At 37.4% G+C, this 24127-nt stretch overlaps 2 protein-coding genes across 3 annotated transcripts in view; one reads left to right on the forward strand and one right to left on the reverse strand.

The window, feature by feature from the left end:
- Window positions 1-1519: 1519 nt before the first annotated feature.
- On the reverse strand, window positions 1520-10802 carry LOC140135970 (ubiquitin-like protein NEDD8). The gene is made up of 5 exons (XM_072157668.1): window positions 10663-10802; window positions 4493-4510; window positions 3803-3832; window positions 2958-3040; window positions 1520-1653 (listed from the first exon to the last, which is right to left on the reverse strand). The coding sequence occupies exons 1-5, from the start codon at window positions 10678-10680 to the stop codon at window positions 1566-1568; spliced, it is 237 nt and encodes a 78-aa protein (XP_072013769.1). The 5' UTR covers window positions 10681-10802; the 3' UTR covers window positions 1520-1565.
- Window positions 10803-13919: 3117 nt separating this feature from the next.
- LOC140135965 (GMP reductase 1-like) overlaps window positions 13920-24127 on the forward strand; it is a 34133-nt gene continuing 23925 nt past the window's right edge. Inside the window, exon 1 of one of the 2 annotated variants that reach the window (XM_072157661.1) lies at window positions 13920-14103. In XM_072157661.1, coding sequence (XP_072013762.1) covers window positions 13999-14103 — 105 coding nt within the window. In that variant the 5' untranslated portion in view covers window positions 13920-13998. The remainder of the gene's footprint in view (window positions 14104-24127) is intronic. The other variant, XM_072157662.1, reaches the window with a different exon arrangement.

The raw sequence follows: 24127 nt of genomic DNA on the forward strand, positions 1-24127 counted from the left end.
TTAAAACAAAACAAGGCCACATATTAGAAAAAAAATTGCAATGTCAGCTCTCAAACCGACACATTTGCCAAATCTAAATTTGTTATTCTTTTACCTTGAGGTGAGCTAGTTCATGTCTGAGCTTAAACACCTATGAGTTCAACAATATGACAAAGGAAGGACTCCTTTTGAGGAGAGTGAGAGCAATCACTCTCTACTGCTCTCCTTAAATCTGAGAGTGGTTTTTAGCTCTCCTCAGTCAACCATTCTCTCCTTATATTCTATTCTAAATGCTCTAAACAGCTCTCTTTGAAGGCTCCAGAAGAGCTATTTAATGCTCTCCTGCAAATTCCAAAAGACAGTCTCCGACAAAGGAAGGATTACTGTGAATATTGGCTTCAAAGTTTAGTGTTCACAACGAACCAGTTTGGAAAACAGGATTTGCCTGTAAATTACATAATGGTTTGTTGACTTGGTGTGGGTTTGGGGCTTACAATGCATTACACATCTTAATATAATAAAAATTGGGACAAAATGCATCCATTTTGGCTTCCAATTCCATGTTTCACCAATTACAATATTAGCTAAATAGAGGGATCATCCCTGTCCTTAATTATACATCTTCGACTCAGACACCAGGCTGGGTTAACTGGCAGTTTATACATACTCTTGAGATTCCACTTGCCTTGTTACAACAAACATTATTGTTTGTCCTCTGGAGTTTTCATTAAATAGATTTTTTCTGCCCAACTTCTTAGATGCTGGGCAACAGAACAAAGCCAATCTCAGAGGAAAATTGCAGCAGAGCACAAGAAAACCATAGGTTTGCTGCAATAGAAAATCTCATATCAAACACTGGAAAATCCCGACAATGGCATTTAAGATTAAGAGTGCATGCATTTTCAAAATCCATCAGACGTATTTCTTGCGTTCTTTGCACTACTGGGTTACATATCAAACTGCTTAGTAATTTATGACTAGTTTGTATGTTTATGATATATGTCGTATACTGCAGTGCTCTAATGCAATCATGCTGACAAGCCTGTCAACAATTCTACCTCCTTTTACGACTGTGGACTGCAAATTTCTGTAATGTCTTTATAATTTAACTATTCCAAAAGCCTTGTTTCTTCGTTTACTGCTAGACTCAATAGCTTTGTTTCTTTAGTAACGCTGTAAATCTTTTGTTTATTTTCACAATACCCACTTCTTATGAGTTGATGCTTTTGCTTTACAAGAAATGAGATGAAGGCCATACATTCTAGTCAGCTCATTGACACAACGACATGAATCTTTACATGAACCTAATTACCAGATTCATGCCTTACTTCCAACGGTAACCAAGAAATACACGTCCATGGTTTTACTTTCACCATGTCCAGCAAGCATGAATTTGTACAACCCAATTTTCCAAAGGAGCAAATAGCCAATAACTTTATGATGGCAGATCAATATATTTGCCATAGCAGTTAACTTCTTTACACCCACCCACCCAACCCTTACATATCCCCACTCTTCCCCTCCGCCCCCACCTCCATGACCCCTACCCACTTTTCCCACCCCCTCCCTTGCCCCATGAGTTCATGTTAATGTCTTCCACCTCTCAATGCTAAGACTAAATGCAACACAGAGCCTCCTTGTACTTTGTATTCTTGCGCTGTTTTCTCATCATTCCTGCAGATAAAATAGAAGATGGAAGGAAACAAGAAGACAATATTAAAATCTTAACTTCTTTATTGTTACTATATTTAATAACTTGTGACAAGATCTGGGCCATGGGGGCCAAAGGTGGCAAATTTGAAATTGAGATAAAGGCAAAAATATAGAGTAAAAAACAATAAAATACATAAGAAAATACATATCACAAAACTTCATAACTTAGAACCAAGTATGCTAGACCTTTGGTTTTTTCAGTATCTGATAGCCTAATGTTTATACATGGTGATAATAATAGTAACTCAATTTTCAAAAATGCCTCCTTTGGCCATAACATAACATTTATGACTGGTGCAACCTATACTTTGTGTATTATGTAAATATGTGTTGGTACTAATACAGGCCCCTAGCCAGGATTTTTTGCGGGGGGGGGGGGGCTGATTTTGAAAAGTGGACTTTTTCCGGGGGGGGGGGGAAATTTTGTGAAAAATGGACTTTCTTCCCAAAATTTGGACATTTTTGACCAAAAAAGCTTTAAAAATCTGATTTTTTGGCTCGCTATGCTCGCAAATTCTTTTAAATTTTGGGACTTTTTTATACTTTTGCAAATTTGGGAGGGGGTGCATCCATCACCCGGATCCAGGTCAAGGGCCATACATGTCTTTTAGTGTTTATGTATCCCCCTCTATCACAGAAACTTTTGTGTTTTCTCTTCTCCAAACTGCATCCAGTCAATGGATAAGGGGCAGTGAAGGCAACATCTATTTATAACATAGGGCTATTTCAGTTGAAATCCATAAATACACCTCCTATTGAAGACATGCCCTTAATTTCCTACACAGAAGCTGTAGATTCAAATGGAGCAACCCCTCCCCCATTCATGTTAGGAATCACATTTGAAATTCACACTCCCTGTGTAGAAGATTAACGTCATGTCTTCCACGGATTTCAACTGGAATACCCATTCTTGTGATATGGCAAAAAAAAAAAAAAGGTTTGTCTCAAAGCTCATGAGTGGTTTGAAAACAATTGCAAAATGTGATTTTTTTTCCTTTATTATTCCTGACTTGGTATTTTTTTGGTATTTTGAGAAAAAAAACACATGATTTTTGCCAAATTTTTCCAGAAAATACTTGAAAATTGAAATAAAAAGAATTTTGCATTTCTTTCTTCAAATCTCGCGATTTTACAAATGCACACGCGTCGCAAGCTTTGAGACAAACTTTTTTTGGGCTAAGGTATTCAAAACTTACCTATGTACATAGTCATGTACATGATTTCAAGACCAGTAAATGAGTCCATACTAATGCATGCATACTCACATTTGTTTGCCGCTAAAAATAAGCCTCTGTTGGGGTGGAGGGATTCCTTCTTTTTCTTCAACTCTCTCTTTGATCCTTTCAACCTGCATAAATATAACAAGAAATCACTCCATCACAAATTTAATAGCTTCAGTGGACTATCATCACCAGGGGTTGATTTAGCCACTGGCCTGCTGGCCCTGGCCAGTAGTTTTCTTGTTGGGCCAGGAGATTTACCATCTAGATGACCCAGTGGGCCAGTTGGGATAATGAATTTATGGCATGTTACAATATTAGAATCACAATGAAGCAGAATCTGAGCCAGTGGATTTGCCCTTGGGCCAGCTGGAAAACTTCCCACCTGGCCCGAAGGCCAGTTGATTATTGCTTCTTATGTCTATCCCTGCATCACTACATGTAGCTCATACGTTTGCACACGACACAGACTTTGTGCACAGGACACAAGACTTTCTTGTGTAGGATACCAAAACTCATACTTGAGGTCAATGTTTTGAGATATATTATGGCTGAAAGGATGTCTCTAAACTGTATCAGTGGTCGTAGTGGAAATACAACCAACGGCAAACACCTATTGTCTAAATTATACAAGATGCTGATTGGATAAGAAAGACCCTCATGCTTGATCAAGGTAAGAAAATACTGCTGGAAAATCCTTGACTTTCAAGAGCAAATTTGTTAAAATGTGAAAAATGTCCTAAATTTCAATTCATATCACCGGTTTCAAATTTAATTAATTTTACAATCATTTAACAAACTTCTTTCCAATATTCTAAAAACAGGTATGGGAATGATCATTGAAGTATTGAAAATGAACTACATCGTCCATTTCTATCAGTACTGCTTACCTTATCTGTAGGTTCAATGTCAATTTCAATCTGAAAGGGAGACAGAAATTTTTAAAGAAATTAGACATCATGCATGACCAAGTTATGTCAAAAATATGGTTTCATTTTTTTTCTCACTTGGAGAGCCAGTAAAATTTGCAAGCAACAAATGTAGAGTACCGTACCCCTAAATTACCCATAATTACTCATGCAGAAATGTTTGCAGGCAAAGATATTGGTGCATTGGTTTCTGCACAGAAGAAAGTCAAGAAACAAGTAAAATTCACTTAGCTTGATAAAATCTACAGCCAATATCTAGAGCTTCAATCAATATATGGTTCTTTTTGCTTAGAACTCAATAACGGTATGTTGCAGGTATATAGATCAAATAATACTTTATGTGACTCCTTGAGATGGCAGGAATTATACATTGGTATTGTTTTTCACCAAATTTCAGCAAACTTTTGTTAAGTTTTAGGGGCCTGAGCTTTTGATCCTCAGCAGGATCTTTATCAAAGGCAAAGTGACAAGACAACACACAAACATTATGATATAATTTGAGCAAGTTTGAAATTGGATCCCTCAGTTGACCTTTAATTGAACCTTACGAGACAATTTTTAATTTTGGTAACAAGTCAACACGGGTACTACAAACATGTGCACACCCTTAAAATACAAAGCTGCATGTTATAAATTAATCTTTTGACTTACCTCCTTGCCTGTGAGTGTCTGAAAGACAAATATAAATACAGAAGTAATTAATATTAAATGACAATTTTAGCATAGATGTACATCAGGGCATTCAGTCAGGTGCACATCCACAGTATGGTAACGTTTTTGTTAAAAAAATTGCCAAACAGACTGTTAGCGAACTGCCGAACACATAGGACCCCATAGGTTATTGTCGAGACTGACTGCACGATCCTGCAATGTTAAGAAATTCATGATTTTCATGACAATTATGAATGGGACCATACTGTCGATATCAATTCTATTGATTTGTGTTGCCTGGCGTTAATTTGATGGAATAAATTGCATACTCTGCAGTACTAATGCCATTATGAATATCATAAAATCACCGTAAAAAATAAGTTTTGGAGTTTGCATCACCGGTTTTGCATTCAGCTCTTTTACGTCAAAATTTGGGATAAAAACGTTGGTTTTGGAACAAATTAAAGCTTTTTCGACATAATAAAATGTAATATAAATTAAAAGTCAACTCGTCGTATTTTTAAAATCTTGAACAGTAAACTCGGAATTAATTGTGAAGGGCCTAATCTTGATGCGAAAGTTTAATTTGATACATTCGTAATTTTAACCTTAAGTATATAGCTCAGGTGATCTAAAAGAAAAGATCGCAGATGATGATGCTGGCCGCTTAGTTAGACCTGCCTGCATGTCTTCGGTCCTATCAACGGTACTGACATTTACTGGCCCGAAGACATGCTGCGGTATATTTTGGTCCTTTTCGCATAAAAGAAATTTGCCGTCTTCATCGCCCATAAAATAATTTATATATAAACTCAATACCTACATCATCTATAATATGTACCTTTAAATCACAAGCTTTCCATAAGCTGTTGTTGAAATTTCACTTCATTCTTCCTTTTCTCGTAAAAAGCAATTCTTTCGGAGCACTTTCTCTTCCGAAATTTTCTAAGTAGAGACTCGTCGACGGAAGTAGCGAGGAAGTAGGTTCAGGGTTGGACTTTTGACCAGTCAAAACCTGTTTTGTCCACAAAGCGGTTAAAACCAGGTTTAAACCGGTCAAAACCGGACAAAACCGGCCAAAACCTAATTTGTATTCTGAGTTCAATGAAGTTGATGTCTCATGTATACAGGTATAACACTAGACTAAGCTGTGGTCTAACCCACGAACACAGCCGTGTTGTTACCCCTAATGACCTTTGACCACAAAATATATGAAAACGGCCAAAGACATTGGCTAATGTCAATGCATGGGTGCATGTGGCACCACTTTGCTATGTTACTTGTGGCAGAAGGGCATTTTGAAGGTTTTTCGTCTCAGACCGGAAGTGACCCCTTAATGACATTTGACCCCAAATAAAAAAATACCACATAATGAATTGGGTACCCATAATTCATGTGTGAACATACCGTTACTGTCCTATGTTTTTCTTAGCAAATAAAAAAAAATTGAAGGTTTTTCGTTTTTATACGGAAGTGACCCCTTAATGACCTTTGACCCCAAATCTGTGAGGACCCCATAGACACTGGGTAATAACAATGCATGTATGCAAGTGGTGTTACTGTCCTACGTAATTTGTGGGAGAAGAAGCATTTAAAAGGTATTTCGTTTTGTACGGAAGTGGCCCCTTAATGACCTTTGACACTTAATAAAAAAATACCACATATACACAGGGTAACTACAATGTATGTGTGAACATACCGTTACTGTCCTATGTTTTTCTTAGCAAATAAAAAAATTTGAAGGTTTTTCGTTTTATACCGGAAGTGACCCCTTAATGACCTTTGACCCCAAATCTGTGAGGACCCCATAGACACTGGATAATAACAATGCATGTGTGCAAGTGGTGTCACTCTCCTACGTAATCTGTGGGAGAAGAAGCATTTTGAGTTGAAATCACGTTTTTGACCCCTATGACCCCTGCTTGACCTTTGACCCCACGAGTTTCATATGACATGTAGGGGCATGGTCAATGATGGTTGTGACCAAGTTAGGTCAAAATCGGTACAAGCATGTAAGTGCTAGAGCAAATGTAGTGGTCGGCAGAAAGAAGAAGAACTAGACTTAGCTGTGGTCTAAGACCACGAACACAGCCGTGTTTTGACGCCTTAATGACCTTTGACCTCAAAATACATAAAACGCCCATAGACATTGGCTAATGTCAATGTATGGGTCCAAGTGGCACCACTTTGCTATGTTATTTGTGGCAGAAAGGGGCATTTTGAAGGTTTTTCGTCTCAGACCGGAAGTGACCCCTTAATGACCTTTGACCCCAAATGAAAAAATACCACATGTACAATAGGTAAACACAATTCACGTGTGAATATACCATCACCCTCAATGTTTTTCTTAGCAAATAAAAATTTTTGAAGGTTTTTCGTTTTATACCGGAAGTGACCCCTTAATGACCTTTGATTCCAAATTTGTGAGGACCCCATAGACACTGGGTAATAACAATGCATGTGTGCAAGTGGCGTCACTGTCATACGTTATTTGTGGGAGAAGAAGCATTTTAAAGGAATTGCGTTTTATACCGGAAGTAGCCCCTTAATGACATTTGACCCTAAATAAAAAAATACCACATATGCACAGAGTAACTACAATTTATTTGTGAACATACCGTTACTGTCCTATGTTTTTCTTAGCAAATAAAAATTTTTGAAGGTTTTTCGTTTTTATACGAAGTGACCCCTTAATGACCTTTGACCCCAAATCTGTGAGGACCCCATAGACACTGGATAATAACAATACATCTGTGCAAGTGGTGTCACTGTCCTACGTAATCTGTGAGAGAAGAAGCATTTTGAGTTGAAATCACGTTTTGACCCCTATGACCCCTGCGTGACCTTTGACCCCACGAGTTTCATATGACATGTAGGGGCATGGTCAGTGATGGTTGTGACCAAGTTAGGTCAAAATCGGTGTAAGCATGTAAGTGCTAGAGCAAATGTAGTGGTCGGCAGAAAGAAGAAGAAGAAGAAGAAGAAGAAAGAAACTAGACTTAGCTGTGGTCTAAGACCACGAACACAGCCGTGTTTTGACGCCTTAATGACCTTTGACCTCAAAATACATAAAACGCCCATCGACATTGGCTAATGTCAATGTATGGGTCCAAGTGGCACCACTTTGCTATGTTATTTGTGGCAGAAAGGGGCATTTTGAAGGTTTTTCGTCTCAGACCGGAAGTGACCCCTTAATGACCTTTGACCCCAAATGAAAAAATACCACATGTACAATAGGTAAACACAATTCACGTGTGAATATACCATCACCCTCAATGTTTTTCTTAGCAAATAAAAATTTTTGAAGGTTTTTCGTTTTATACCGGAAGTGACCCCTTAATGACCTTTGATTCCAAATTTGTGAGGACCCCATAGACACTGGGTAATAACAATGCATGTGTGCAAGTGGCGTCACTGTCATACGTTATTTGTGGGAGAAGAAGCATTTTAAAGGAATTGCGTTTTATACGGAAGTAGCCCTTAATGACATTTGACCCTAAATAAAAAAATACCACATATGCACAGAGTAACTACAATTTATTTGTGAACATACCGTTACTGTCCTATGTTTTTCTTAGCAAATAAAAATTTTTGAAGGTTTTTCGTTTTATACGGAAGTGACCCCTTAATGACCTTTGACCCCAAATCTGTGAGGACCCCATAGACACTGGATAATAACAATACATCTGTGCAAGTGGTGTCACTGTCCACGTAATCTGTGAGAGAAGAAGCATTTTGAGTTGAAATCACGTTTTTGACCCTATGACCCCTGCGTGACCTTTGACCCCACGAGTTTCATATGACATGTAGGGGCATGGTCAGTGATGGTTGTGACCAAGTTAGGTCAAAATCGGTGTAAGCATGTAAGTGCTAGAGCAAATGTAGTGGTCGGCAGAAAGAAGAAGAAGAAGAAGAAGAAGAAAGAAAGAACCTGTAAGAAAAAAGACACAGCCGTGACTAACGCCACGGCTGTGTAAGAACTCTGTAAGAAAAAAAGACACAGCCGTGACTAACGCCACGGCTGTGTAAAGAAGAAAGAAAGAAGAAAGAACCTGTAAGAAAAAAGACACAGCCGTGACTAACGTCACGGCTGTGTAATAACTATAATTACTACTCAAACAATAATAGTAGGGGGGTCACACATTTGCTCATTATGTGTCTGCATACGACCCATAAATGAACAATGGCATGTTTTGAGCATAAAAAAATATCAAATTGTTTTCTTCATACAGACCTAAACATTTTGAAATATTTATTTAGTATATGTGTAGTTACAAAAAAAATATTTTTAGGTCTATTGACCTTTTGAATTTTACACGGCGGCTCTGTGAAAGCACCCGATTATTTATCAGCAAAGACCAGTGTCTGGATCCGCAGAAGAAATTAAGAAATTGCCTTTAGAAAGTGAGTTTTTCGACCCGGTGCCAACGATGTAGTGAATTTTGTTGACCTTACTTGTGAAGTTTTCATATTTTTCCATTTCTGGAGTGTAGTTATCAACATATTATGACCAACTTGTTGTTTTTATCTACTGCAGTGACAGTCCAACTTGAAGTCCTAGAGTTGTTTTACCTTGAATATGGATGTACAAAGTTGATATTTTTATTCCGAGGGTGTCCGTAACTTGCTGTTTCATTCTGTAGCACTTTTTTACATTGAGCGGCAATTTCCTTGATTTTCTAGATTTTTCCCACTTTGGAGGCAATTTCTCACAATATTTTGATGCACATGAAGCTTTTGTTGTTGTTTTTGTGTTTCAACCCAAGGGTTAGAGTTGGCTTAGTGTAAATGCAGCCATTCACAATTCATATTTTTAATCTGAGATTGTCGTAAACCTGCAATTTTATTCTGCAAGGGGTTAAAATGAGAGTGTGACGATCCTTGATTTTGGTGTTTTAGTCCATATTTGGAGTAATCTTTTTCAAAAACTGAAGCAAATGATGTACCTCTTGACATTAGTGATGTGGCCGAAAGTCTAGCAAAAAAACAAAAAATATTACCCCTCCAATTTTTTGATATTTTGTAGACAACATATGGGGGTATAATTCCAACGCAAATTCGTCTCGCGGTCACGTTGGCAACAAGGTCAAATCCAAGGTCAAAGTACAGAAAAAAAGGTCACAAATTTTCTCTTACTCCTACATACTAATGATAGCAGATTTGGATTCTTTGAGAGATTAGCTAAATAATGACACAAATTTCAGCTCAGTAGGACCTACGGTTACGGAGATATGGTCGCGACAATATTGATGGGCGCGCCATTTTTCGCCGAAATCGCCAAAAATGGGCGGGGCATAGCGCGAAAACCGTACGTCCGATTAAGCTAAAATTTGAAATTTGAGCTTTGCCAGCCAAAATCACCCTGTATACCAATTTTGAACAAATTTGAAGGGGGTGAGGTGTTTCCCATTGGGTGAATTGAGAAATAATGACCCAATGTTAAATAAAGATACTGAGTTACAGTTACTGGAACTAGCCGCTTAGTCCGAATAATCAGACCCAGAACAAAGATATATTAATTTCTGACATGATCCTGTTCTGGGTCTGAACTGTTTCTATTCGAAATTTAATCTTGATGGCAAAGTGGACAAAAGAAGCACATGGTCCTACTTCACAGTTTTTTAATCCCCTATTCATGTTGCGTGAATCACTCTATTGTGGACCATCCTTTTGATACTTGAGTATTTGGACAATTAATTGACAAGCGGAACAGTTTTGACAGACCCTTTGTCTACCTCTCTGTTTGTAAACAAACGAGGAGCCTCGCCGAATAGGAAAGTCAGCGTAATAGTACGGCACTGCTGGCCGCTGTCATGGCTGTGGATCACGAAAAGTCGAAATGAAATCATTCATTTAATGATTTATTCATGTTTCATGCCCGAACTCTTTTTTTTTCCAATTTGTTCAAAAATATATTTTATCACATTACCTGAGACGGTAATACTTTAAGTATTATCGTCTCAGACATTCATTACACACAAAATCCCACATCAGACATCCACCATGCATCCGGCTTCAGCAACAGCAGATTGCAAATGCAAAAGCATGACAAGGGTGCCGAATTCAGAAGTTTTTTTTATTCGATGACGCGACGGTAATGTTTGCTCACTGATTTTCACGCTCATAGATACACACATACCACTGCATTTTTTAAGGGTTTTAAGCATTACCTTAACTTTAATAAGCATTTTGTCTATGTGAAATTACTCCCCGATGACGATAGAAAATGTTAAAAATACTGTCTGTCACGTCAAACTCAATCACGAAAACTTTCAGATAGACGATTTCTGTTCCTTATATTGGTATCAGGAAGCGGTGCTCTGATTGGTTACTTCAACTATTTTCTTCAGTCCTAACAAGAAATGTCTTTAAAAAAGACAACGCAGTGATTAAAGGAAACATGATGGATTTGCCTCGGTTCCGGAGCCACTGATTTAAAAGTAACAGGTTTTAAAGGCTCATTCGGCGATTTGCTCATTTGGACGATCGTATCGTGAGTCATCAAAATTCAGATTTTGGTACCTTTGCATTGTCATAGATGTGCTAACATAGTAATTCAGCTGAAAGCTATGTATTTAAGATAAAATGTCTTTGTACTTTCGCTGGGATCACTGAAAGCACTTAACTTAAGAGAAGTATAGAATAAATAATCTTTGAATGAAAACATGTCACATCTGAGACGAATAGTTATATTCGTTTCCGTTTAATGATTTTGTCACTGCAGGTTTGTCTTCAATGTTGTTAGTGTTGTTAATTAATATTAATTGAAAGGTCAGCACAGCATTAACACTCAATGCCTAACAAAACTGAGATTTTGTATGAATTGAGTTAGATGCTGTAGGCCTATTTGACTTCACTTTAGTATATTCATATAAAGACAAGTAATTGAAATAACAGGTTGCTGGAATGTTTTGTAATAATGTGTGATATCTGGTTTAGGGCCCAAGCCGGCAAATTTGTAATTGAGATCAAGGCAAAAATATGGTGTAGGGGCCAACAAAAATAACATTTAAGAAAATGGATACTACAAATCATCAGAACTCTAGAACCAAGCATATTGAAGTATGGCGGTTGCCCGGTCGGGGTCCCGCCCATTGTGGCATGTACACCATCCGCAATAATAAAAACGCGTAAAACAGGTACTTTCTGTGGGTAGGCGCGTTTCGTGTTTAGGGTGTAATAAACATGAAAAATTGGGGGAAAAGGTAGCAAAATTGCAATTGCTAATACGCGGAAATGACATTTAGGGTATGAAATTTGATACAAGGAATAAAATCCCTGTTTAGGATGTGAAACAGGCGCGTGTTACCTGTTTATGGTGTCGTTTTTGCCAAGGGTTAAATCCTTGTTTAGGGCGCTTTCAAAAGTTGATTATCGCGGATGGTGTACAGGCGACAATAGGAGTGCCCCCCCCCCCCTCCGGGAAATCAATTGTGAAAAATGCCTCCTTTGTTCTGCATGATCAGATTGTGTCACAAATTTAATACGTAACTTCTTTTTGAAAGTATCTTCTATTTGCTTCTATGGGGGGGTGAATAACTTAATTCTAGAGACAATTTTAATATCTCTTTTCTTTCAACACTTCAAGTTTTAATAATCATCACAACAAGAACGTGCGCGGGGATTCAACTTCAATAGGCCTAGCTAGCTACATCATCAACAAAATGCACGCCATGGTCATAACATTTAGTGGTATAAGGTGTTGTCCAACTTCATCTAGCAATGCGTAGGCCTACATGTCAAGTCCACTGTGTGAGAGAACATGCACAACTTAATTACAAGGCCATGCGAATGTTTACCTTGGTGATGCTACAAGAAGCAATTAGTGCACTTGAGCTTGGGTTCATAATCATAAAAAATCTTGATAACAAACTCGCAGTATGCACTGACGTGCTGACCTGGTCAAGTGATTTCTGATAGTAACCTTTCTATATTAACCCCACTATTCCTTTAACCCCATCACAAAATGTTACGCCAGCCGTTATTCGCTGGTTTCCGATTACATCACAGTGATCACACATTGTGTATAAAACGAGAAAATAAGTTTACTCCAAACCCGGAACCATGCCGATAACTCGCAATAAACAACCGGAGACAAAGACTTTTTCAATTCACGTGTCATCAATGTGCGATCTGACCGTTTCACTTTATCTGAACGTTAACTTAATGTCCCTCCACATTAAAGCAAAATATAGTCCCATGACAAACATTTCCTCATCATTCTTCATTAGCCTATCTTCTTTGAATTGATTGTCAGCTTCAGTAGACCTATAGGCCTACAACAATTGTATACGACAATAAAACAATTTAACATTTCCCACAATTATTATTACTTGACATGCATAATTTATTGCACGTGTCTGCAACTACATGTGCCTGTCCACGTGACTTTGACCATTTCACGTTTACTGACCTCTATAGCTCCATGTCCCTCCGCATTAAAACCATAACAAATAGTCCCATGACATAAATTCGTCATAAATGCACGGTTATTTTCGAAATTTTACTGTCACTTTCATTGACAACAATTAATACAACAGTAAAATAAAAATGTCAGCGAAAATTTTACTTGACATGCATTATTTCTCAATCTAAAACAAATCACTTTTCGATGACGTCATATCTCTATCCCTACCTTTATCATGAATTAAGTTATCCAACTTTAACTATGCCTTGCGCGAAGTATGTTAGCGGGGCTAAACTTTTCGAAAAAATACAATACACTAGGACATATTATTACATGTAATACAATATTTGCCATTTGCGACATGCCTGGACATTGTGCAGATTTACAAAAACAAATGTTTCAACAGTTTAAATATATATACGCATTATATCACCAAACGCAATCGTGCAACTTCATTTTACTGGAACTCTACTATCACTAAGTACGCCACAGCCTTATCAACGAACTTATGCATATGCAAATGAGCCCAATTCTATACAAAATTGACACCACGCATGCGTCTAGCTCTGAGTGTGTTTCTAGACAGAGTGTGTTTCTAAAAATAGAATATTAAAATGAATGTTTTTTTCCAAATTATCGTACACAAACTCAACGCATATACAACAACAATTTTACATAAGTCAATCTTGTTATACATAAAGCTACCAAACACAAAAACAATTTCCACAGTCACAATTATGTGTCAAATAATTATATTTTATCCCCAATAAATTCAGTATTATACCCGCCTGCGGGAAAAAAATTACTTACCCAATTTTGTTGCCATTTCTGAAGCTTAAATTATTATTCAATGAATACAATAAGTCTATGTAGTTCAAAAATGTGTTTATGAAGGAAAAGATATGTTGAAATTATTAATAAAATATATAAAATGCACATATTTCTGTTAAATTCATTACCCAATCCAAACTAGTTTTAGATTTCCCGATATGTAAATATTGATAACCTTTGACCGTGCCCTTTTAAGAAACCATACATGCATATCGCGGGAATTTGAGGAATTTTTTTACACAGCTGGCCTGAAAGGAAACGTCAAAAGATGCCGAGAATAGACAATGACATCAAATTGGACTTCAAAGATGTGCTTGTTCGACCGAAAAGAAGCACATTGAAAAGTCGTTCGGAGGTGCAACTTGTGAAAAGAGTTAAATCAAATATTTTGTCATCTTGTTTGAAGTGTGCCACTTTTTCATTTTGATCATGTTTTTATTGATTGTTTTATTTTCTATTTTCCTAAATCATGATCACAATCATGACGATTGCTGTTTTAACTTGATAAAATAGTTAATTGATAGTTGATTAGCCGTGTTTTCATAATATTAACGAATTTTTACACCGTTTACCCGGTTCCCCTAGCCCTAGAAAAACTCTGGCCATACATGCATAGTATCCGTTTTTACTTCCACTAGCATAGGCCAGAGGCACTTACATTGAAAAATTTGTTGGAGATGCTTGGACGATCCAGTACAAAAAATCAACGCTTGATCGAACCAATACAAATGTGTGTCAGGTCACTAATTAACATGATAAAACCCACTTGAGAACACACAATCGCCAGTCATTTCTAAAGCGAGGACAACATTAAAGACGCATTTATAGTAATTATACTCAATCGCTTTTGCAGAAATCTGAATCGCACGCATGATCAGTGACAGTGTACTAAATCGCCGTCGTATTTGCCTGCTGAGCATGCGCATGAATCGCTGTTTTTCAAAAGCGACACGTAGGCCTATATTGACACCCTCTGTCGGTCAAGGATTCAGTCTGATGATGAGCAACCCATGGGTATAAACACAGCTTTACACAATGACTAATTTACATAGGCACAAAAGACCGTGTTCATGTACCGTTACTCAGCCAAACATGGCAGAGTAGGTCCCGGATGACGGTACATGTTCCTATCTCCTCAACGTTATACCTTTCCAACAAGGAAAGAGATACGAAAAGCGAACGTCTAGGTTCCCCCCAGCCAGGGTCTAATTCTGCATAAATCCGGGCAACGTTATTTCTATAGATCTGCTGCGCATTCAAATTGCATTGTATTCACTGTAAACTAAAAAGGTCCTAACAAGGAAAAATCAACCTAAGATTAACTCCCTACTACAATGGGGAATTATCTCTTCACTCCTTTGTGTCTCAGTTCAACTTAGGTGAAATTAGGGCACTAAAGAATTGAAGTTAGAAAACTTTTTAGGATACCCACTTCAATATAATAATGAAACCACTTCACTCCCAGGAAACCCACTTGAAGTGAAGTGACTGTCCTAAAAGTCAAGTGATTACCTGCTTTGTTAAGTCATGGAAGAAAGAGATAAGAAGGAACCACAACGAACGCATTCACTTTGTACACTCCCTTTACCGACATTTAGTTGACATTGTTATTCATGAGGATTTACTTTGATCAATACCCTGCGTTAAATAGGTGATTGGTATTGTATTCCATGTATTTGCATGTCTTCTGGAGCGTGTGTGAAGGATGATTTGAACTAATGACCTTCCGTGCAAGTACCCTATAGGATTTTCTTTGGTGACGTGATCATCGGTCATTGATGGCCTACATCTTTTTCTTTCATTTTGCCCAATTTTTCCGAACTTTAATGACTTTTTTCTCAGAGTTGGCAGTCTTTGGCACTGAAACGAGTTAGCTAGTTACGATTATACACATATAAACTATTAAATTAAACAGGTTTTATGTACCGGACTCAACCGGAACATTGTGCATTATTTAAGAACATTTTACATCTATTTTTCATCGAAAAAGTCACCAAAATCTTACCTTATTTGCTAAAGATGAAACTCAGCAAAAAACGGCCGATTTTGATTACCTTTTCGATGTTTTATAGGACATTTTCTACACAACACGATCAAGAAAACAGTTTGACTGTAGATCCCAAAACAAAGCTACTATACATGTTCAGAGCATCAGTGAAATTCCATAATCTTACTTCTGGGTAGCATTTGTTTGTTCGTGGATGGGTTTGTTATAAATTTTTCCAGTAATGATTTTGCCAAGCATCGATCGCGGTAAATGGATCATACATGAAAGTAAGTACCATTGATAGCTTTTCTTTTCATGCGTCAATAGATAAGCGGATTAAAACTTGGCCGATCGAAGTCGTTGTGGTTCCTTCTCATCTCTTTCTTCCATGGTTAAGTGAAGTGGTGTCCTAAGAATGAAGAAGTGCCCTAAATTCAATTCTTTAGTGCCCTAACTTCACCTAAGTTGAATTGAGGCACAAAGGAGTGAAGAGATAATTCCCCATTGTAGTAGTGAGTTAATCTTAGGTTGATTTTTCCTTGTTAGGACGTTTTTAGTTTACAGTGATTGCATCGTAATTTCATTTGTGTCTATGCTAATTATGTTTACACAACATGAACTCGCGTGTTTTCAAGCAAATTCGCCGATAATAGGTGATCAAAAGCGATCGGAATGTTACAAAAGTACAGATCGCATTCAGCTTACTTCATATGAGATGATCTTTGGAAAAATACGGCATAATTTGTCTTGGTGTTTGCGGAATGCCATGCAGTAAAATATTAATACGCTATGCAATTCATGATTGACAACTAACAATCGGCGTGTCCTTCGTATCCTCCACTGTCAATTTCTTATCCACTCACTAATCCTCACAAAAGCTTTGTGTTGATTACGTAATGTGTGGAGGCAAATTGCAATAAGTACAATGAAATAATGAGTAGGGCGGGCTCCGAGGCAGGTTTCTTCTTCATCTTACGTAACAGTATTGTTCTCCAAAAAAACCCGGAAGCTTGTCGTCTGGCGCTCTAGCTGAAATACAGCAAGATAATGTAAGATAGTAAATGTAAACCTGTATTTTAGCTAGAGTATCTCGAGCTAGTTGTTCCCCCTAGCCCTAGAAGTAGAACTCTCTGGCCATATAGTATCCGTTTTTACTTCCACTAGGGCCAGAGCGAGGCACTTACATTGAAAAATTTGTTGGAGATGCTTGAACGATCCAGTACAAAAAATCAATGCTTGATCGAACCAATACAAATTATGTGTGTCAGGTCACTAATTAACATGATAAAACCCACTTGAGAACACAATCGCCAGTCATTTCTAAAGATGCATTTATATTCAATCGCTTTTGCTGTTTTGCAGAAATCTGAGTCGCACGCATGATCAGTGTACGAAATCGCCGTCGTTGAGCATGCGCATAAATCGCTGTTTTTCAAAAGCGACACGTAGGCCTATATTGACACCCTCTGTTGGTCGACGTTCTCTAGAATTGCACACATAACTTGTGCAGTTAACAACAATGATTCAGTCTGATGATGAGTAACCTATGGGTATAAACACAGCTTTACACAATGACTAATTTACATCGGCACAAAAGACCGTGTTCATGTACTGTTACTCAGCCAAACACGGCAGAGTAGGTCCCGGATGTTCGGTACATGTTCCTATCTCGTCAGCGTTATTCCAACAAGGAAAGAGATCTAAAAAGCGAGCGTCTAGTTCCCCAGCGTTTTCCCAGTCTGACAACAGTTAGACTGAATTTATAATTTTTTTTTTATTTCCTATTTTTCTGTAAAATTGTACTGCTATAGTTTCTCGATCATGAGAGTATGAATGTACTGCGTACACTGCGTAATGTCGCAAGTTTAGTGGAATGACACGATAGCCATGATAGCGTGATCGATTGTGCCCGCACAGGAAATGCAGCGCTACCCAAAGGCTCAGCGTGTGTGGTAAGCGTTATGCGCCGGACGCAATTGTCATTGCATGCCTATTGATCTCTCATGATCGAGAAACTATTATTTTAGCTTATAACCAGCGGCAGCATGTATTATTTTCCACAAGGTCCTATGCGCACGCTTGACATCGCGCATGTTACACCGTTTCGCGTGTATACGCGATTGATGGTCTAATTAGCGCAAATTAATGAACCTTTTTTTGCAACAGAGAAATAATTATTATTATAATTGGGTCCTGCGGAAGAACATTCATTTAGGCCAAGTAAATAAAAAAACATCTCGTTCCCTCTCGCTTCCTTTTTTGAAGATTTTGCATTTTTCTTTTTATTTTGCAATCTTTCTGTCATAACTTTTTGTAAAGATGATAGAGAAGTTGCGGCTTCTTCTTATATAGCCTTTACAATAGTAGGCCTACTATTAGAAGCATTTGTGAAGTGTTTTGTGATGACCAGAGGGGTTGACATCTCAAAACAACAAAATAAAAAGAGCCTCTTCATGGTTTTCAGCTTCTAATCTTTACGCTATAAAATGGATAAAAAGCGTCAAAATAGGGCAAAGCGCAATTTAGGGCATTTTTCAATAAAAATAAAAAGCCCTCTTCCTCCTCTTTTTCCAAAACCTGGACGAGAAACATGTTTTATTTTTTACTTTGCCTAGCTTAGTTATTACGAGGTTTTCAGTTTTGGCTTTCTTTACTCAAGGGCTTTAATTTGATATATAAAATGATGCAGTTTGATGGCAAATTTGAATTCACCTTAAGGGGTACTACACCCTGTGGTAAATTTGTGACTATTTTTGCATTTTTCTCAAAAATAATAACAAACTGGTAACAATAATTATGTATATTATTGGGGCAAGGAATCCAATTACTACACTGAAATTTCAGTGACTCAAGACAAGCGGTTCAGTATATATGATACGAAATGAGGTACATCCTAGCTGTACCTTATTTCTTATCATAAATAACGAACCGCTTGTTTTGGGTCACTGAAATTCCAGTGTAGTAATTGGATTCCATGCCCCTAAAATATAATCTATAGATGTTGTTACCAGTGTGTTATTAGTTTTTGAGAAAAATACAAAAATAGACGCAAATTTATCGAGGGGTGTAGTACCCCCTTAATATACACATGTGTAAATATGTCCCCTTTTAATTTTGAGCCAAACTGAGGTAAAGGCAAGCAAAGAAAATTTGAATTTACTACCAGTGCCGAAGTCGCCATGCTTATCACTCCGACCCTGTCGTTTGTCCTATATATACATGTCCTATGGCGCCCATGCATGATGGCACAGTCAGTTTATTGATGTGTGTATGCACTGTCTCGCACGGGGCGCACACCATGTACTTGTCGTACTGTGTTAAATGAACATCGCGTAAGCATACAAGGGCAAGTGTTCGACTATTAAAAATATATATCGAGACCAAGCCAAGCTTTCGCTCAAACACGGAGAGCAAAAATACAACTTTCTTTAACTTATCGTCTGACTAGTCTCAGCTTATCATACAGTGACAGCAAGTTTGCATTCACGTAATTTGTTATTGACACAAATATTTACATTTATCTTAAAAATCTCATCAGGAAAATGGAAAGAAATAGTCAAATATTTGCATCAAACTGCGATGTAATGCAATGAAATAGGCCTACCGGCAATTTGGGGGCTTTGTAAAATTGTATTCCCAGTTGCCCAACAAATCAACATTTTATAATTGTGCGTCTGACTAGCGGGAGCCTTGATTTAATCTCCAGTCCAGGGCAGGGCATGCAATAGGCATGGGATGTAAAGAGATCACAAACCAGGATCAGGAAGTAAGAATGCAACTTAATTCTCTTCTCACAAGTGAAAAGTACTGAAAACCAAAATATGGGTGGCTTTTCGGGGATAGTCTCCAATTCGTCCCTGGCACTGCTGACTGCTCGTGTCTTTATTACTCTTCATCATCACTGACACTGCATGCTTTCACTGTTACTAACTTGATCGTAAATCGGGTCAGCGTAATAAATCCTTAAAATAGAGTAGGGAATTTAGGAAATACATGAAACTATTCAACAAGAAATAAGTCTCGGGAGAAGTCGTAATTCATTAGGGGAATATGGCAGGGACAGACTTAGGTTTAAGTTTTCTACTGGCCCTCCGGGCCAGTGAAATGGCAAATCTAGTGGCCCTGCAATAAATTTACTGGCCCAGCTTTTTACAAGCCGACGTTCGACGTCGGCTTGTGCTGTCTTCTTCCAATTCTTCTTCTTACAAGCCGACGACGGATGTCGGCTTGTTCTGTCTTCTTCCAATTCTTCTTCTTTCTTTCTGGCAACCAGCTCTAGCTCCGCAAGGCATTGACAGATTTCAACCACATTTGACCCAAGTGACCACTGGGCTAGTCCAAAACTTCCATTTCACTTTGACCTGGCTGTGACCTTTGACCTAGCTACAATGGTCAAAAACGTGATTTTTTCCCTTTTTCTTGGCCAAACGTGACATTTTGCGTGACTTGCCACGTTTCGCCCTAGCTCTCTTATGCTTTGACAGATTTCAACCATACTTGAGCCAAATGACCACTGGACTAGGCCAAACCTTACATTTGACTTTGACCTGACTGTGACCTTTGACCTTGACCTTATGGCCAAAAATGTTGATTTCACAAAAATGCTACTCCTTCCACAAATTACATGCAATGATCATGTGACTCATGCATATGAATCAACATGTGGCAGTGCTTAAAACTTATCAAAAAGAATTGAGGTCAAAGGTCATTAAGGGGTCATTTCCTGTAAAAATCTGAAAAATTTGTAAAAAATATTTAAAAAATCACTGTCTTTACAAATTATATAGCAGAGAGTCGCTATTAGCACACATGCATTGCTACTAGCCAGGGTCTTTAGGATGCCTACAGTTTTGGGGTCAAAGGTCATTAAGGGGTTACTTCCGGTCAAAAACCAAAATTATCAAAAATGTTCAAAACATTTTTATCTCAAAATGTAAACAGACCAGAATAATATAACCAACATACATGAATTAGTGTTCCCTGATGTATGCATGGTATTTTTATTTTGGGGGTCAAAGGTCATTAAGGGGTCACTTCCTGTTTTTAGCTGAATAACTTCAAGAATTTTTATCTCAAGAACTGAACATGTTAGAATTTTTTAATTAAAATTGGAACAATGCATTTTGTCGGTGTACATAGATTTTTTTTTTCATTGAGGTCAAAGGTCATTAAGGGGGTCAAAAGGTCAATCAAAATTTTCAAAAATCAAAATCCATGTATAAGTTCGATTAAGCTGAAATTCACCAGGAATATTTCTTATGACCTCCTAAGCACAATGCAAGAGCAGTTGACCCCATCCGTAACCCAGGGGTCAAGTTATAGGGGTCAAATTGCGGCTTGTATCAGCGTCTGTTGACTCTAGTTCTTCTTTCTTTCTGGCAACTCGTGACATTTTGCGTGACTTGCCACGTTTCGCCCTAGCTCTCTTATGCTTCGACAGATTTCAACCATACTTCAGCCAAATGACCACTGGACTAGGCCAAACCTTACATTTGACATTGACCTGACTGTGACCTTTGACCTTGACCTTATGGCCAAAAATGTTGATTTCACAAAAATGCTACTCCTTCCACAAATTACATGCAATGATCATGTGACTCATGTATATGAATCAACATGTGACAGTGCTAAAAACTTATCAAAAAGAATAGAGGTCAAAGGTAATCAAGGGGTCATTTCCGGTAAAAGTCTGAAAAATTTGTAAAAAATATTCAAAAAATCACTGTCTTTGCAAATTATATAGCAGAGAGTTGCCATTAACACACATGCATCGCTACTAGCCAGGGTCTTTAGGATGCCTACAGTTTTGGGGTCAAAGGTCATTAAGGGGTTACTTCCGGTCAAAAACTAAAATTATCAAAAATGTTCAAAATTTTTTTATCTCTTAATGTAAACAGACCAGAATAATATAACCATCATACATGAATCAGTGTTCCCTGGTGTATGCATGGTATTTTTTTATTTTGGGGGTCAAAGGTCATTAAGGGGTCACTTCCTGTTTTTAGCTGAATAACTTTAAGAATTTTTATCTCAAGAACTAAACATGTTAGAATTTTTAAATTAAAATTGGAACAATGCATTTTGTCGGTGTACGTAAGGTTTTTTTTTCATTGAGGTCAAAGGTCATTAAAGGGGTCAAAAGGTCAATCAAACATTTTCAAAAAATCAAAATCCATGTATAAGTTCCGATTAAGCTGAAATTCACCAGGAATATTTCTTATGACATCCTAAGCACAATGCAAGAGCAGTTGACCCCATCCGTAACCCAGGCGTCAAGTTATAGGGGTCAAATTGCGGCTTGTATTCAGCGTCTGTTGACTCTAGTTCAATATGTTCTACTGCAAAAAAAAAACAAAAAACTTTTTTGTTGGTGCTTTTGGGGGAAAAATCTATATCAATTTTTAATCATTTTCATTTGTCATCGTATACAATGTGTATCATATCGCAAATATCAAAAAATCAAAATTATTTGATATTCCTCGTTTTCAAAATGCAATTCGATATGTCTGATGTGCTCTCAGGTCCCACAAAAAAATATGTGGAAACATCACTATCCGAGCCCTTAAAGTCAAGCAAACCTTAACATTTTAATTTGTTTTGTACTGAATGTACTCAATGTAGAGAGTGTAGCCACTAACACAAGTTCAGTCAGTAGTCCTGCCTTTTTTAGTTCCAAAAGTTTCAAACTAGGCGGTATTTGCGGTATCGCTATCATCATCAGATATAATTATATAGCGCATGGAAGAGCTAAGTAGTACATAGGCCTGCTATCATTGTAAAAAGCGGCCGTATATTTCCAAGTTGCTAGCAACGCAAGAATAACAATATAGATATTATACAAAAAAAAATCATTGAATAAAGATATAAATTTCAAGTGACAGGCAGAGCAGAAAACTGTGTAAATATGACCATCACTGATATCTTGTCTCGTAAGTGTTATATCAGGCTCAAAAATCTAGTGGCCCGCAGGGCCAGCATTGTTGGAAGTTTACTGGCCCGACGCAAAATCCACTGGCCCCGGGCCACTGCTTAAATCCGTCCCTGGAATATGGTATTGGTAGGATGAATTCTACATAATGCCGGTCATGCATTAATGCTATTTTTGGGGTGTAGAATGGATCACCATTAAGTTGGCCATCACGGATGGATGAACAACCCATCACATTGACTGAATTTTGAAGCTTCATGAACAACATTTTCTATTGTACCGTTTGTACATGTATGTCAACAAAGATTCATCATCTTTCGGGGCTTGTTGCAAATTGTATAGCTTAGGTCTTAACCCCCAAGTCTGCCATGAACTAGAGTAGTTGCAATGCACAATTATATTGTATTATGTAGTGAAAATGCACCATATTTGAAGTGTTTATAGGATGCTGCCCATGAGAGTGTCCGCTTGCTGAAATAATACAGTTTTATAGCATGAGTTTAAAAGATTTCAGCATGTGTAGTATTTTAATAAGTACTACTACTACCCAATTATGCTAATGTAATGCTGTAAAATGGGCCTACTGTTTAGTACATTTGTAGTGTTATTGCATCCAATATACACTGCACTTTATGTACATTGTACGGTATGTCTTTGAGTATTTTGTGATCCTAGCATCCACAAATATTCCTGAAATTTCAGTTGATGCCCATTTTGCGTAACTTGCGAGTTATGCATGATTATGTGCATTTATACATTGTACACTGCTCCATTATTTCTAGACAATGTGATGTAATTTTGTTCTGGTACGGTACACCAGAAGGTAATTCAAATTTCCCGATATTTTTGCTAATTAATCTGCAAGAATTTTTAACATATTATGTAGCCAGAGGTTTCCAGTACAAGTATAGAAATCTCAACTTTTTTTGAGAAAAGTGGGAGATGATGCTGCGGATCACGAAATGCCATTTTAATTTAAAAGGGAGGTCAATTCTAGTGTTGCTAAACTCAAATTTCTTACAAAAAAACCCACATTGTATATTATTTACTTGCTAAATATTCTTTTAAAAAAGATATCATTATCAACTTGATATTCTCTGTTAAAACAGCAAAACACACATTTTTAAACCAAAGAAAATCATTGATTTATTTGTAAATAGATGTGGCTGATTTCAGTTGATCTTCAAGAATATTATAAAAATCAAATGTGGCATACAAAATGACAACATGACAAACTATTTGATGGCCAGTTTGGATGGATTCTGTTCTCATGTTTGAATTGATATTTTAAAATTAATTGGAATTGATGTGCTGACTGCTGATATGTAATTGAAATAACAAGTGAACAGAATTAATCCATAATATGTGCCTGTTATTTTGTTTTTCTTCAATGCATGCTCAATTCTTGTGTAACAGATTTTTAAATGTTTTTAGTCAAGTGTTGAACTTCATTGCTCTTGCTGACAGTTTTTTCCTTGTCGA

This window comes from Amphiura filiformis, chromosome 16 (assembly GCF_039555335.1).
Source record: "Amphiura filiformis chromosome 16, Afil_fr2py, whole genome shotgun sequence".
Taxonomy (NCBI): domain Eukaryota; kingdom Metazoa; phylum Echinodermata; class Ophiuroidea; order Amphilepidida; family Amphiuridae; genus Amphiura; species Amphiura filiformis.

Bases quoted from the DNA above. Each gene is read 5' to 3' on its own strand.
- LOC140135970 (XM_072157668.1), bottom strand. The intron at 3,041-3,802 runs GTAAGCAGTACT...ATATTTATGCAG, and splicing joins ACATTGAACCTACAGATAAG to GTTGAAAGGATCAAAGAGAG. The intron at 1,654-2,957 runs GTGAGTATGCAT...TTTTATCTGCAG, and splicing joins ATTTTTAGCGGCAAACAAAT to GAATGATGAGAAAACAGCGC.